We start from the raw sequence: 12,432 nt of genomic DNA, 5'->3' as shown, positions 1-12,432 counted from the left end.
CTGTCCCCCTCTCTCAGCTCAGAACTAGTCTCCTCCCCTTCCCTGTTTAAAGACGCAGGACTGTTTTGTCCCTACAGTGCTAGAACAAACAGTGCAGCGAAAAGCTTTACCCTTAAAACAAACGCCTAGTAAACATCCAGCAAAAGAGAACATTAACAGTATAGAGGACCTAGATCTGCAGAGATCAGCAAGTTCTGCCTTGAACTGTAAACTGTTCTCATCTAATTTACTCCCATTTACCCACTGCAGATATTTAGGGCAAAATGTTCAGTGGTGGCAAGAATTAGGTACCGAAATAAAAGTGCCCAGGTTTGCAGAGTCGCTGAGCACTTACAAGTCACTTTGAAGTGAGTGGGAACCAGTATTCCCAACTCTAGAGATTGTAATCAGGGAGTCTCGTGGTATTTGGTGTTTTTCTTATACCCTCAGCTCCTGGAGTCCTGAAGTTACAGGAGAATCTCAGCTTCCATTTATAAACATGGTTTTAACCCTCCTGGTAGTGCAGAACGGTCTGAAAACGTGACCGCAGTGAAGCCTAAAGCCTCAGAAAACAGAAGATGAAAAGAATCACAAATGTATTTCTTGTTTAAAATCTCATGATTTGGGGGGCCTGACTCCTGACTTTTTGAACATTTGTAGCTGACAGTACTGGGGAACAGCTTTTGAAAAGTCAGGCCACTTTTAATTAGGTGCCTAAATATGGATTTAGGTGCTGTCAGGGACTCGAACCCCGACAGCGAAGTTCGTTGTCTGACCGCAGAGAGACAGGCAACACCAGCAAGGTCCGATCAAAAGCTCTTTATTGACAAGTGCACGCGTCAATAAAGAACAGCTCGTATCCGAAGAGAACCAGCCCCCTCTTTTACAACTAAGTATAGGTTATATAGACAGTTCCGTCGCGTCACAAATTATTCATTTCACACAACCCATATCCCACCCCTCTGGTTAGTAACAAACCCTAATAACAAAGCACATCTGTCTTTCTTTATAATGTAAGCAAGTCGTGATGCCCCAGCAACTTTCTTATCAGCATGGTTGCCAAGCACCAGAAACTGGAAGACAGGAGTTAAGAACGGACCTAAGACAGAAACAGGGAGTGAATACAGGGAGGCTGACTCCCTATCAGTTCTTCAAACACTGTTCATAACACAGTGCAACTGGTACTATGCCAGGAATGCAATTCCCTCACTTATCTCACTTTTTCCCAGGGCTTTGTGAAACATGCTGCTTCTCAGTATTTTTCCACGCTGGGATTACCCAGAAACCTCTGTTAGCCTGACTTCAGTCAGGCTGGCATAACTGGTTTTGTGCTACATCTTTATTCAGGCCTAACAGTGCCTAACTTCTATTGGCCAAGTTTGAACATTTGGGGCTAACCTCTACAGACATCATGGGGCATCTGAGGAGTGGGGAGACACTGGAATAGTGCTTTGCCCGAACACTTTAAAGAAAAGGAAACAGCCTCATTTTAATACATACAGGCTCCCAAATGACTCTGCTATTGAGCTCCCTCACTATTGTAGGTAAAACCTACGTCTTTATCTTGGATTTTGTACAACAATTAAAATGTTCGGTTATTAATATTAATAAATTAACAAAATAACATAGCACCAAAAATCCACTATCAAGACTCCCTCAAAAGAGGCGATTACCTCCCTGCAGTCTGGTCAATGGGTCATATTTTGAGCACAGTTACTCCCAATTTATTTTAACCCCACTGATTTCAGTCACTCCAGATTTACACGGGTGGAATGGACAGCAGAGTTTTGCCCCACAAAACTGTGTTCTTACCTCCCTAATAAAAGTCGAAGGAAACAAAATGCAACAATCATGGTACAACACAGAGCAAATGAACTTGCTTCCAACGCTGCAGCTGCCTTGATCAAACCCTTTGCAACCATCACAGTGCAGGGTGGGATCCACAGCAGGGCAGGGACTTCACAGAGGACTGTTCATGATGGTAATTGGCTTAAATTAGCTGTGAAGGAGACTGGCCACTCTTTAAACATCACCCACCCATTGGTGCGCAGTAGCCAGTTCTGCACTATGACATTCTGGGGTGCAATCCAGAGCAGTGAGGGGTTGTGTCACCTGCCCTCTAATTCTGGGTGCCTTAAATGCTCCGCTGCTGTGGCTCACAGCCCAGATACCATCAGTCAGACAAGCATGCAGTCCCCTGAGCGTCTAGGTAGCATGCAGCCCTGGGTGAGCACCCTGATCCCGACAGCCTGCCCACTCTCATCTCTATCACCTTATGCAGGGGTGACCCCAAGAACACTGCCAGTCCCGATTTCCCCCCAAACCATCTGCTGTGCAACGTCCAGCCCTTTCCTGGACCATTCGGAGGAACAACAAGGTTAATTTGCTCCTCTAGAGACAAAACACACAGCTTAGCATTTTAATTGGAGTTAGCAACCACTTCGGTTCAAACACAGCACTGGGATGATTTACATTAGTTTAATAAACTGCTTTACTTTTAAAGTCACAGGTTAAGTGATGCCTAGTAGAAGGAATAAAGGTAGAAAGGGTTACAAACAAACAAAAGTGAAATACGCTTTCTAATGGCTACGGCTTAACTCAGCAAGCTATAGTCTTGGTTCAAGACCGATTTCTTACCAATCTTTTCCTCTCCAGCCAACTCTCTCTCTCAGTCAAGACCTTCCTCAAGAAATATAAGGTGCAGGTTTCCCTTGTGTTCCTAGATGGAAGATTGTTGCCTAAGTAAGTTTCTCACCAATGTTCTGTTCCCAGAGACTTCAACCCCCTTGGCTGAAGGGGCCGACTTTCTCAGCTTGCAAAAGCTCTACTCCTTTGTGTCCATCCAGTGATGGATAATGCAGGGGTTCTCTGCCCCAGCCTTTAGAATCCAGTAAAGCTTTGACAAGCCTCTCTCCCAGAGTTCACTGGCCTTGCTTCAAGAGGCAGCCAGTCTTCCTGGGGGTTCCCTCTCCAACCCCAAGATACAGTGGCTGGCACAGCTTCAGGAAGTGGCATGAATGGCCCGTCTGCTAGTAAGTATACTGGTGCAAGCCAATTAAAAGGGCTGTTTGTTTAATAATTACGCCTATAAGTAATGAAGCAGCATGAGAGAGAAAAACAAAGGAAGAGGAGCGTGTTCTCACACATGGACTTGGGGCAAACACACTCTCTAAAGCTTATAAAGGTCATAGTTTGCCTTCAGATCCTAAACCACTTGTTAAATGCCCTGCAGGGTGTGTCTGTGAAAGACACGTAAGCTCTTTGCCCTCCATCGTCGAACTCTGGCTCTAATTAGTGCCTGCAGTTGCCACAGAAGCATGTTCTACAGGGAACAACAACTAGCGACTACGTTGATTTTAAATCTTCCTGACAGCCTCTTGTTTTAGGTGTTACTTTGTGGAAAGCAAGAGTGAATCCTTCCGCCATTCATCAGCTGAAGGGGGGAGTTCAGGCTTTTTTTTGTTTTTTGGGTTTTTTTGGGGGGGGGGGGGGGGAAGAGAGGGATGATTACGTGGCCAGTGAAAGAGCAGCCAGAATTGGGGGAGAGCTAGTTGAATGAGGACTATGGCTGTAGAAGGTTGTTGCTTCAGGTATCACTAGAGCAGTAGCTTCTGTTTGGGCACATGGGACTATAAGGCTTTTGAAAATGCCAAGACTCGGCCATAAACTTGACCCTCTCCCTGTCCTGCACCTTTGATCTCTGCTCCCAACTGGCCATTTAGGGTTCTTAGGAGTCACCTACACCATCTTGCTGACAAAAGCCAAGAGAAATTAAAAATCACTCTGATTTTGCCTGCACGAGCTTCTGAGGGTGGTGACCATAATGGATAAGAAAGAGGAACCATGAGAAAAAAAAATAATAATAAAAAATAAGGTCTGAGGAACCATCCCTGAGGGCTCTCCTAGGCCTGGAGAATTCTTGTACATTAGTAGAAACTATGGCAAGAAATACAAACTCTAAAGGACGGCATTATTTCTTGGTTCATGATCTTTATTGGACTCAACAAAACTGACACAGAAATGTACATCCAGGACAAAAACACTGGAGATGTAATATGGAAAATGCCGGCTTAGTTGCTGTGGAATTGTGTAAAACTACAATATTATAAATACACAAACAACAGTGACTGAGCTGTTGTAACAGAGTGACAATTCCCCTCTGGATCCGAGGATGGTTCTTGAGTCTCCCTCCTGCACGTAGAGAGACTGAAAAGGGAGGTTATCAGATCTCCCATGATCCCACATCCCTCGCTTGGGCCCTGAACTGCATCCTCCCTCCCACTCCCTCCCCCCACAAACCAACTACCCCCTCCGAGGTCAGACCAAGCATGGAGCAAATCCAGCTCCTACTGCTGAGCCTCTCACCCTCAGGCAGGAGGGCTGGGCCTGACAATCTCTACTCAGCCCCCTGCCACAGATGCTGAAATATGTTGCTGGGGTCCTCCTTAAAAGGGGCAGGGTTCCCCCTCCCCACAGCCTGCTTCCTCAGCTAGTGGCAGGGCAGCCAGGTCAGAGCCTTGCTGGTTCAGTGGCTCTCGCTCACCAGCCCTACCATATCTCTATGACCAGATCAGGTTTTGTGTCTTTCACAGCATCCAGCTCTGCCTGTGTTTCTTCAGTTACACTCTGATAGCCCAAGCTGTGGGGAAAACAGGGAAGGAAAAGGACGTGTTAATTCTCTCTGCAGACACAAAATTTGAGCCCACTGCCCCTATGAAGCACCATGAGCTGCACCCACAGGATCTGTGTCACTGTCACTGCCTGGCCTGCTGAGCTCACCGCCAGCAGTTACCTTTTCTTTGGGGGAGGGGAGGAGAAGCGCTGGTGCAGTCTGTAGCCTGGCCTGCTCTCCCTACACCCCACTCACCCTGTGAGCTCTGGGCAGGGACAGCAATGTCCTTTCTGCACGTAAAGGGCTGGATTGTGCAGTGCTTGTTCTGGACAGTGAGCACTGACTGACACGGACAGTCCCATTGATCGCTGTGGGGCTACTTGGTGCTCACAGGGAGCAGGGGCTGCAAAATCCAGCTCACAGAATCTCTCCATGGAACCAGCCTGATCTCAGCTCTCATTGCTGCAGGGGTGCCTCACTCCCTCTCCCCACAGGCTTCAGTAACACAGCTCTTGAAGCGGGTGAGCTTGCAGTTGCTGTTGTGGGGCTGCAGATGGCTTTTCTAAGTGCTCTATCACCCGCATGCTTACTTGGATTGTCTTGAACATTACTGTGTGTCATGGGGATCCAGGGCAGGAAGGGGCTACAGGTTCAAATCTGGGGTCATCTGAGAAAGGAGTTCCTGAGATATGGCCCCCCGAAAAGTCATCAGATAGAAGAATCAGACATTTTTTAAACATTTTTTGCCCACACCAGCGGCTCAAACTATGGCTCTGACCCTCCCCAAATTTATAGCAATTTTCTCTCAGCTAATGCACCCCACCTGCTGCCCCTTTGGGAAGCAATATTTAAGAAGTTATTCAAGATAAAGTTTGGAATCTCTACATGGGTCAGCCCAAAGTGACTGCCCAAAGAGAGTGAAATACACCTGTGGCAAATGTAGGGCTCCACTGCTAATCAGAGGCTTTGCTGGCATCCTGCTGTGCAGTACCTGGTAGCTCAAGAAGACATGCTGTGGCTTTTGAATCAAAGTAGCACCCATGGCTGCGGTCTGCCCTGCCATTGGCAGCTTTCAGCCAACATGTGATGTGCATGTTATTCGTGTTCTACAGAGGTTTGTTTTGCCCAGAGATCAACATTTCTGGTGTAATAGCAATATTTTAAGTTGCTCTAAATTCCACATGCAGAATCCAACTGTATTGTAGGAGTATTGTTTAAGGAAAAATAGCATTAATTAACTAGAGGGAAGATGAAAGATTCTAGTATGCCTTTAGGGTGATGGAATCAGGACTCAAGCTCTTCCCCTCTTTCCTAAACAATGGGACTCGGTGTTATCAAAGAAAAGCAAGTTGTTGGGTCATTTTGTCAAGAGGTTCCTGATACGCAGCCCTGTAAACTGAGCTCATAACTCTTGTGGTGCAGAGCTCGGGAAAAATCTAAGGCTCTGGCCTTCCTGAAAATGATAGCATGGCCTGCCCCTGAGTTTAGCTATTGAACGAGACCAATGACCAGTTTAGAACTATTTCAAGGGTTACTGCACTACATAAGCATTAGTACCTTTGACTATAGACAGCAAGAGATGAAATGAGACCAGGATAGGGAGCTGAGACCAGGCATGCTCACTGCACAGGCCCACAAGAGCTGAAACCACAGGAGGGAGAATGCGAATACCCACCCAGATGGATGGAGCAGTTCACACCTTTCATTTCCCTGGGCTGTTCTCATCCAGCTAAGAACACTCCATTGAGAAGAATGGGCCACTCACACCTCTTTGAAGGTATGTCTACACTACGGTTTTATTCCGATTTTACAGAAATTGATTTTTGGAAACAGATTGTATAAAGTCGAGTGCATGCGGCCACACTAAGCACATTAATTCGGCGGTGTGCGTCCATGTACCGAGACTAGTGTCGACTTCTGGAGCGTTGCACTGTGGGTAGCTATCCCATAGCTATCCCATAGTTCCCTCAGTTTTCCCCGCCCATTGGAATTCTGGGTTGAGATCCCAATGCCTAATGGGGCCAAAAATTTGTCAAAGGTGGTTATGGGTTAACATCATCAGTCAATCCTCCCTCAGTGAAAGCAATGGCAGACAATCATTTTGCATGCTTTTCCCTGGATTGCTCGGGCAGACGCCATAGCACGGCAACCATGGAGCCCGTTCAACCTTTTTTCACTCTCACCGTATGTCTGCTGGATGCTGCTGACAGACGTGGTACTGCAGCGCTACACAGCAGCATCTCCTTGCCTTTTCAAGTTAGCAAAGACAGTTACCAGCCCTACTGTACTGTCTGATGCTTTGCAAGTTGACAAAGACAGTTACCAGTTATACTGTACCATCTGCTGCTGTCATGGGTACTCCTGGCCGGCCTCGGTGAGTTCAGTTGGGGACACCTGGACAAAAATGGGAATGACTCCCCAGGTCATTCTCTTCTTTAAGTTTTGTCTAATGGAGAGTCAGTCCTGCCTAGACTATCAGGCAAGCCTACTAAAGAACCAGAGAGGCAAACGGCCGCTCCAGGTCAGAGCCCCAGACATCCCCCAGAAAAGATGAGCTGCATGCTATTCTAGGGGATGCCCCTGCAACAACCCCACCCATTGCTTCCCTCCTCTCCCACCCCTCCTCAGCTACCATGGCAGTTATCCCCCCATTTGTGTGATGAAGTAATAAAGAATGCATGAATAAGAAACAACGCTGACTTTGATCTCTGCTTGCAGAGGCAATAAAGGGGGGAGGGGAGGGCAGTTGGCTTACAACGAAGTAGAATGAACCACCATTCTGCATTTGCTCAGCCTATAGCTGAAAATGGGAATCTGTGACAAGCACTAGGATAGAAGCACAGGCAGGACTGAATCTCCATGTGTGTGAGGGCCTTTGGTTGACACTGGGAAAATACAAAATGTCCCAGGATATGTATGCTGGGGGACAGTTCTAAACAACAGCTTAATTTTTTTATTTGCAGCAAAATGTAGAGGTCTAAGTATCTGATTGTGAGCCCTGGTAGCAAGGGGTAGGCGCGACCACGTGGTGCTGCCGACTGGGAGAGCAGCCTGAGGCAGAAGCCTCCAGCTGCCATGATATTCCAGGCAAGAGTGAATCTCTATTAGACAAAACTTAAAGAAGAGAATGACCTGGAGTCATTCCCATTTTTTCCCAGGAGCCCCCGACCGACCTCACCGAGGCCAGCCAGGAGCACCCACGGGATGACGATGACAGATACCAGTCCTACTGCACCATCTGCCGTCTGCAAGGCAAAGCAAGGGGATGCTGCTGTGTAGCGCTGCAGCACTGCGTCTGCCAGCAGCATCCAGTAGACATACGGTGACATTGAAAAAAGGCGAGAAACTATTTTTTTCCCTTTGCTTTCATGAGGGGGTGTGGGGGGGCTGATGACATATACCCTGACCCACCCCGACAATGCTTTTGACCCTTCAGGTTTTGGGAGCTCAGCCCAGAATTCAAATGGTCTTCGGAGAGTGCGGGAACTGTGGGATAGCTACAGTCGTCAGTCGCCCCTCCTTCTGTGAGCGTCCATTCGATTCTTTGGCTTTCTGGTACTCTTGTCTCAGCTCCTTAAGTTTCACGCAGCACTGTGTTGAGTCCCTGTTGTGGCCTCTGTCCATAATGGCCTTGGAGATTTTTTCAAATGTTTTGGCATTTCGTCTTTTGGAAGAGAGTTCTGATAGAACAGATTCATCCCCCCATACAGAGATCAGATTCAGAATCTCCCGTACGGTCCATGCTGGAGCTCTTTTTTGATTCTGGGACTGCATGGTCACCTGTGCTGATCAGCGCTCCACGCTGGGCAAACAGGAAATAAAATTCAAAAGTTCATGGGGCTTTTCCTGTCTACCTGGCCAGTGCATCTGAGTTCAGATTGCTGTCCAAAGCGGTCACAATGGTGCACTGTGGGATAGCTCCCGGAGGCCAATACTGTCGAATAGTGGCCACACTAACTCAAATTCAAAATGGCAATGGCGATTTCAGCGCTACTCCCCTCGTCGGGGAGGAGTACAGAATTTATTTTAAGGGCCCTTTATATCGAAGTAAAGGGCTTCTTTGTGTGGACGGGTGCAGGGTTAATTCGATTTAACGCTGCTAAATTTGACATAAACTCGTAGTGTAGACCAGGCCTCATGCTCCTATGCTGCAAATGAATGTTTAAAGCCCCTTTCCCCATACACTAGGCCCAGATTAGGGGTCTGGCCTACACAGCTCCACTCTCCTGCCCATTCCTGCCTCCAGCTGGTACATTCACTTCTCACAGACCCACCATCCCACCTCCCTATAGCCCCTTAACCCTTACATGAGGTTTGGAGCGGCAAGGAGTAGTGGGAAGCTTGGGTGGTGTGTAGGATAACCTTGGGGCACACGGTAACTCAGGCTGTGGCTGGCAGGGGCTGGGAGCAGCAGCACCAGTACACCAGAGGGGGTGGGTAGCAGCCTGAAAGCAGAAGGAGAGAGACAATTGCTAAGGCTGGGTGACACAGGAGGACAATGCAGAGGGACCCTACGGAGATCAGAGATAACAGGGCTGAGCTCAGGCCACTGACTGGCCCTTAATTATCTGCCATGAGAAGGATGGGCCAGAAAGGGCACCGGGGGCCAGGCCACAGCTGGCTCCCAATGACACATTTGCTGGCTGGGCTGTGTTATCAGTAGCTCGGGTGACGCTGCGGACTGGGCCTGAACTGACTGGTGAGGAGCAGGGGGGAAACACATTATGTTGATGTTATTTATTCACTTTTCTTGTTTGCAGCCAGTTTGGGAGAACAGGGTGGGTCAATTTTTAAAACAAATATTTAGGAAGTTTTAGCAGGTGTATGGAAATAGCAGAGAAAACAATTCCAACAGTGAGCTTTTGTTTCGAGAAATATACAGTAATATGCTCATCAGATCTCTCTATGTGACAGAGTGCTGCTCTGTTACAGAATGAGCATTCATTTTATTTTCTTTCCAGCCCTTCTGGGAGAGCAGGAGTGACAGCTGGAGTTGAGGGCAGCGTGTGCATGTGTGGGGTTGTTATTATTGCCTTAGCGAGTAAAGTCAGTGTGCTTGTAACATCAAGATATGCTGCATTTCAGCGCTGCTAGAAACCACTAGACTCTGTCCTCAGCTGCACCAAGTTTATACTCAGCACCACTGAGGTGATTTGGAAGGAAGAAATAGGCTCTAATTGACCTTTCCCCTACTCTGATGCTGGGACAGAATGAACTCTGCTTTAACTGAGAGACGTCTCAGGGCTACTCTAAAATTACCCCAGCTGCTGTGACCGCCTAAGATCTGGTGGAGCATGTTCTGCCCATCTTGCCCTTTACATAGGTCCTCCATGCCCCTGCAGACCCCTTCAGTTGAGGCAGGATTGGGTGGCACAGAGTTGGCTATATCTGCTTCGCACCACCAAAGGATTACCCTGTGTCAGCGGAGTCCGTGTCAATCCATGCTCTGCTTAACAAGTGTCGAGGGTTGAACTCACCACTCCATTATTCAATTATTTAACTAGCAAAATGTGACTAGTGAAGACGTCAGTGGGTCTCTTATCTTTGTCTCATGAGCAGAGTGAGGCTGGTCCATGGCTGGGTTCCATGCAGGGTACTGTGATCCTGGTAAATGGAGTGTAACTCACAACACCACCGTGTTAACAGGCACAGACTAAAGGAAACCAGCTGGTACTTACCTTATTTTGTGTAGTTTGCAGTTGGGATGTTTCAGTCCCTGACACAGCAGCTGCACTCCTGGATCTCCCAGTTTGTTTCTCCCTATATCTAGCTCGGTCAGGTGCTGGTTCATGCTTAGCGCAGAGGAGAGATCACCACAACAAGCAGCGGTTAGACTGCAATGCTCCAACCTGCAGCAGACCAATACAGAAAGAAAAAGGGCTACTTGTTTACAACACCTGCGTTTCCCTCCTTGATACCAGTGTGTATCTCTAAAGAGACTCTGAATTCAGAGACATTACAGAGAAATCAGCTATTTCTATTTAAATACTCATCAAAATACCCCTATACAAAGTCCTAAGCTCCTAAGGCATAATCAACACTACAGCAAAACTCCAACAACATTAAAATAAATATTCAAACAGGAACTCAGCCAGCCACAAAAAAAAAATCTCTTTCCCACCCCTTCATTGCTCTGGGAGGCATCCCATAGTGACCCTCAGCAAACCCAAAACCCTAATCCAACAACTGTCTTCTACAACATGCCCAAGTGGTCATCGGATTCAGGCAATTTTGTGCCAAGGAGGGACGTAAGTTCCAAAACGCCCTGCCAGTGGCCCCTCTCCTTTACAACAAGGGGGAATCCAACTCAGGTGTCCCTGCTGATGGCAGCAGCATGGGAAGAAGTGATCCAACTGGCCATTTAGATCTTTATAGCTCATAGGCTCATAACCAACACCTTAAACTCCACCCAGAGATCAGCTGTCAGCCACTGCAGATCCCAGACCACTGGATCATGTGCTCACCACGAGATGCCCCGCTCAGTAAGCAAGTCACTGTGTGTACACCAGCTTCACTCTCTGAATGGTTTGACACGTAGCCTGTGGCTACTCAGGATGCTTTGGTAGTGAGTAGATTCCTTTCCACGTGCCCAGTTATAGCAGTTACCCTGTCTTCCATGAAGGGATGGTCAGCCAAGAATAGAACTGGGTGGGTAGGATGTAGGTTTATTTCTAGTGGGATAGGGAATCCCTCCCTACACGGAAGGAAACACCTGGGGAATAGGTCACAAGCTCATTCATTGTCAGCACTCTGGTTCCCTTCAGTTTAAGCAAATGAAAACCATTGCTGTTGTGTAAACTGGCCTGGGTGGAGGAGAGAAACTGTGGAGCAGGCTTCTCCTGGTGTGTAACTATGCTATATCCTGCCCTGTCTGAAAACAGAGGATTAAAGGCACATGTGATGGAAAGGTAACAAACTATGTGTTTGTAATGGAGAGGCTGTGAAAACTGGGCAGAGCTGCACACCGGACAGCTGGAGAAGTGCCTTGTGACAGGCTTTCACCTTGATAGGTGTCATTTCATGCTTGCTCCATCTCAGGGACCATCTTTGTAGCTTTGGGCCAGTTAGATGATCCACGCATTCTGGATGTGGTTGATGTGGCACAATCCTCTTGCAGCACATAGTCTTTAAGCCTTTCATTCTCTAGTCTCTATCCAGTGACCGGAGAAGAGCATCCCTCAGTTCCATTAAAGCAGCATCAATTCCATATCCTAGCCTGAATCCAGACTGTGCTGAGTCTGGAATGTTGGCTTCGGTCAGGTGGAGCTTGTAGTTGACCTTTTCCTAGCTTCTCTTTCAACTTGCTCAGGAATGGGAGCTTTGACACTGGTCAATCATTGGCTAGAGTGGAAGTTCCAGGGTGAGCTAACGGGACCTGCAGTGCTGTCAACCTCGGTGAGAACTGCTGCCTAGAGAGGGGGCAGGCTGAGGAAGAGCTGGGTGAAGGACAAAGTACCTTGGCTCCTCCCATAGACAGTCCCCAGCTGATGATTATTTCTACTGAATTTCTTTGTCTTTTTGTCCTTTCCTGCTTCTCTTTTTCCTCTTTCTTTCTTAGGTTGGTAGGTTTGTCCCAGGATTCGTTTATTACAATGAAGGTAAAGGATTTGAATGACAGAGGGTTATTCTAGTCAAATTGTGAAGTCTCCTATACCTGTGTTCTCATTCACACATAGTGAGTAAATTAGTAGAAGGATCTTCAGTAAAATACACTGCATTTATGGTGCATGTAGAGTGGCTGTGTGATCCAACTTCTCATCTAATACAAGGTGATAAATCTACATAGCAGTGGGTCTCTTTGGCTTGGCTACACTTGAGAGTTGCAGCGCTGGTGGAGGCTT

General features: G+C 47.5%; 1 protein-coding gene across 1 annotated transcript in view; it reads right to left on the bottom strand.

The window, feature by feature from the left end:
* Window positions 1–3,968: 3,968 nt before the first annotated feature.
* Window positions 3,969–12,432, bottom strand: part of LOC123368722 (NACHT, LRR and PYD domains-containing protein 12-like) — a 40,879-nt gene continuing 32,415 nt past the window's right edge. The window contains exons 8-9 of the mRNA XM_045013777.1: window positions 10,270–10,440; window positions 3,969–4,618 (exon numbers count right to left, since the gene is read on the bottom strand). Of these exons, the coding sequence (XP_044869712.1) occupies window positions 4,528–4,618; window positions 10,270–10,440 (262 nt within the window). The 3' untranslated portion in view covers window positions 3,969–4,527. The remainder of the gene's footprint in view (window positions 4,619–10,269; window positions 10,441–12,432) is intronic.

Source organism: Mauremys mutica, chromosome 4 (assembly GCF_020497125.1).
Source record: "Mauremys mutica isolate MM-2020 ecotype Southern chromosome 4, ASM2049712v1, whole genome shotgun sequence".
NCBI lineage: Eukaryota > Metazoa > Chordata > Testudines > Geoemydidae > Mauremys > Mauremys mutica.
The sequence above is the reverse complement of the archived record's forward strand: the minus strand, read 5'-3'. Positions and strand labels throughout refer to the sequence as shown.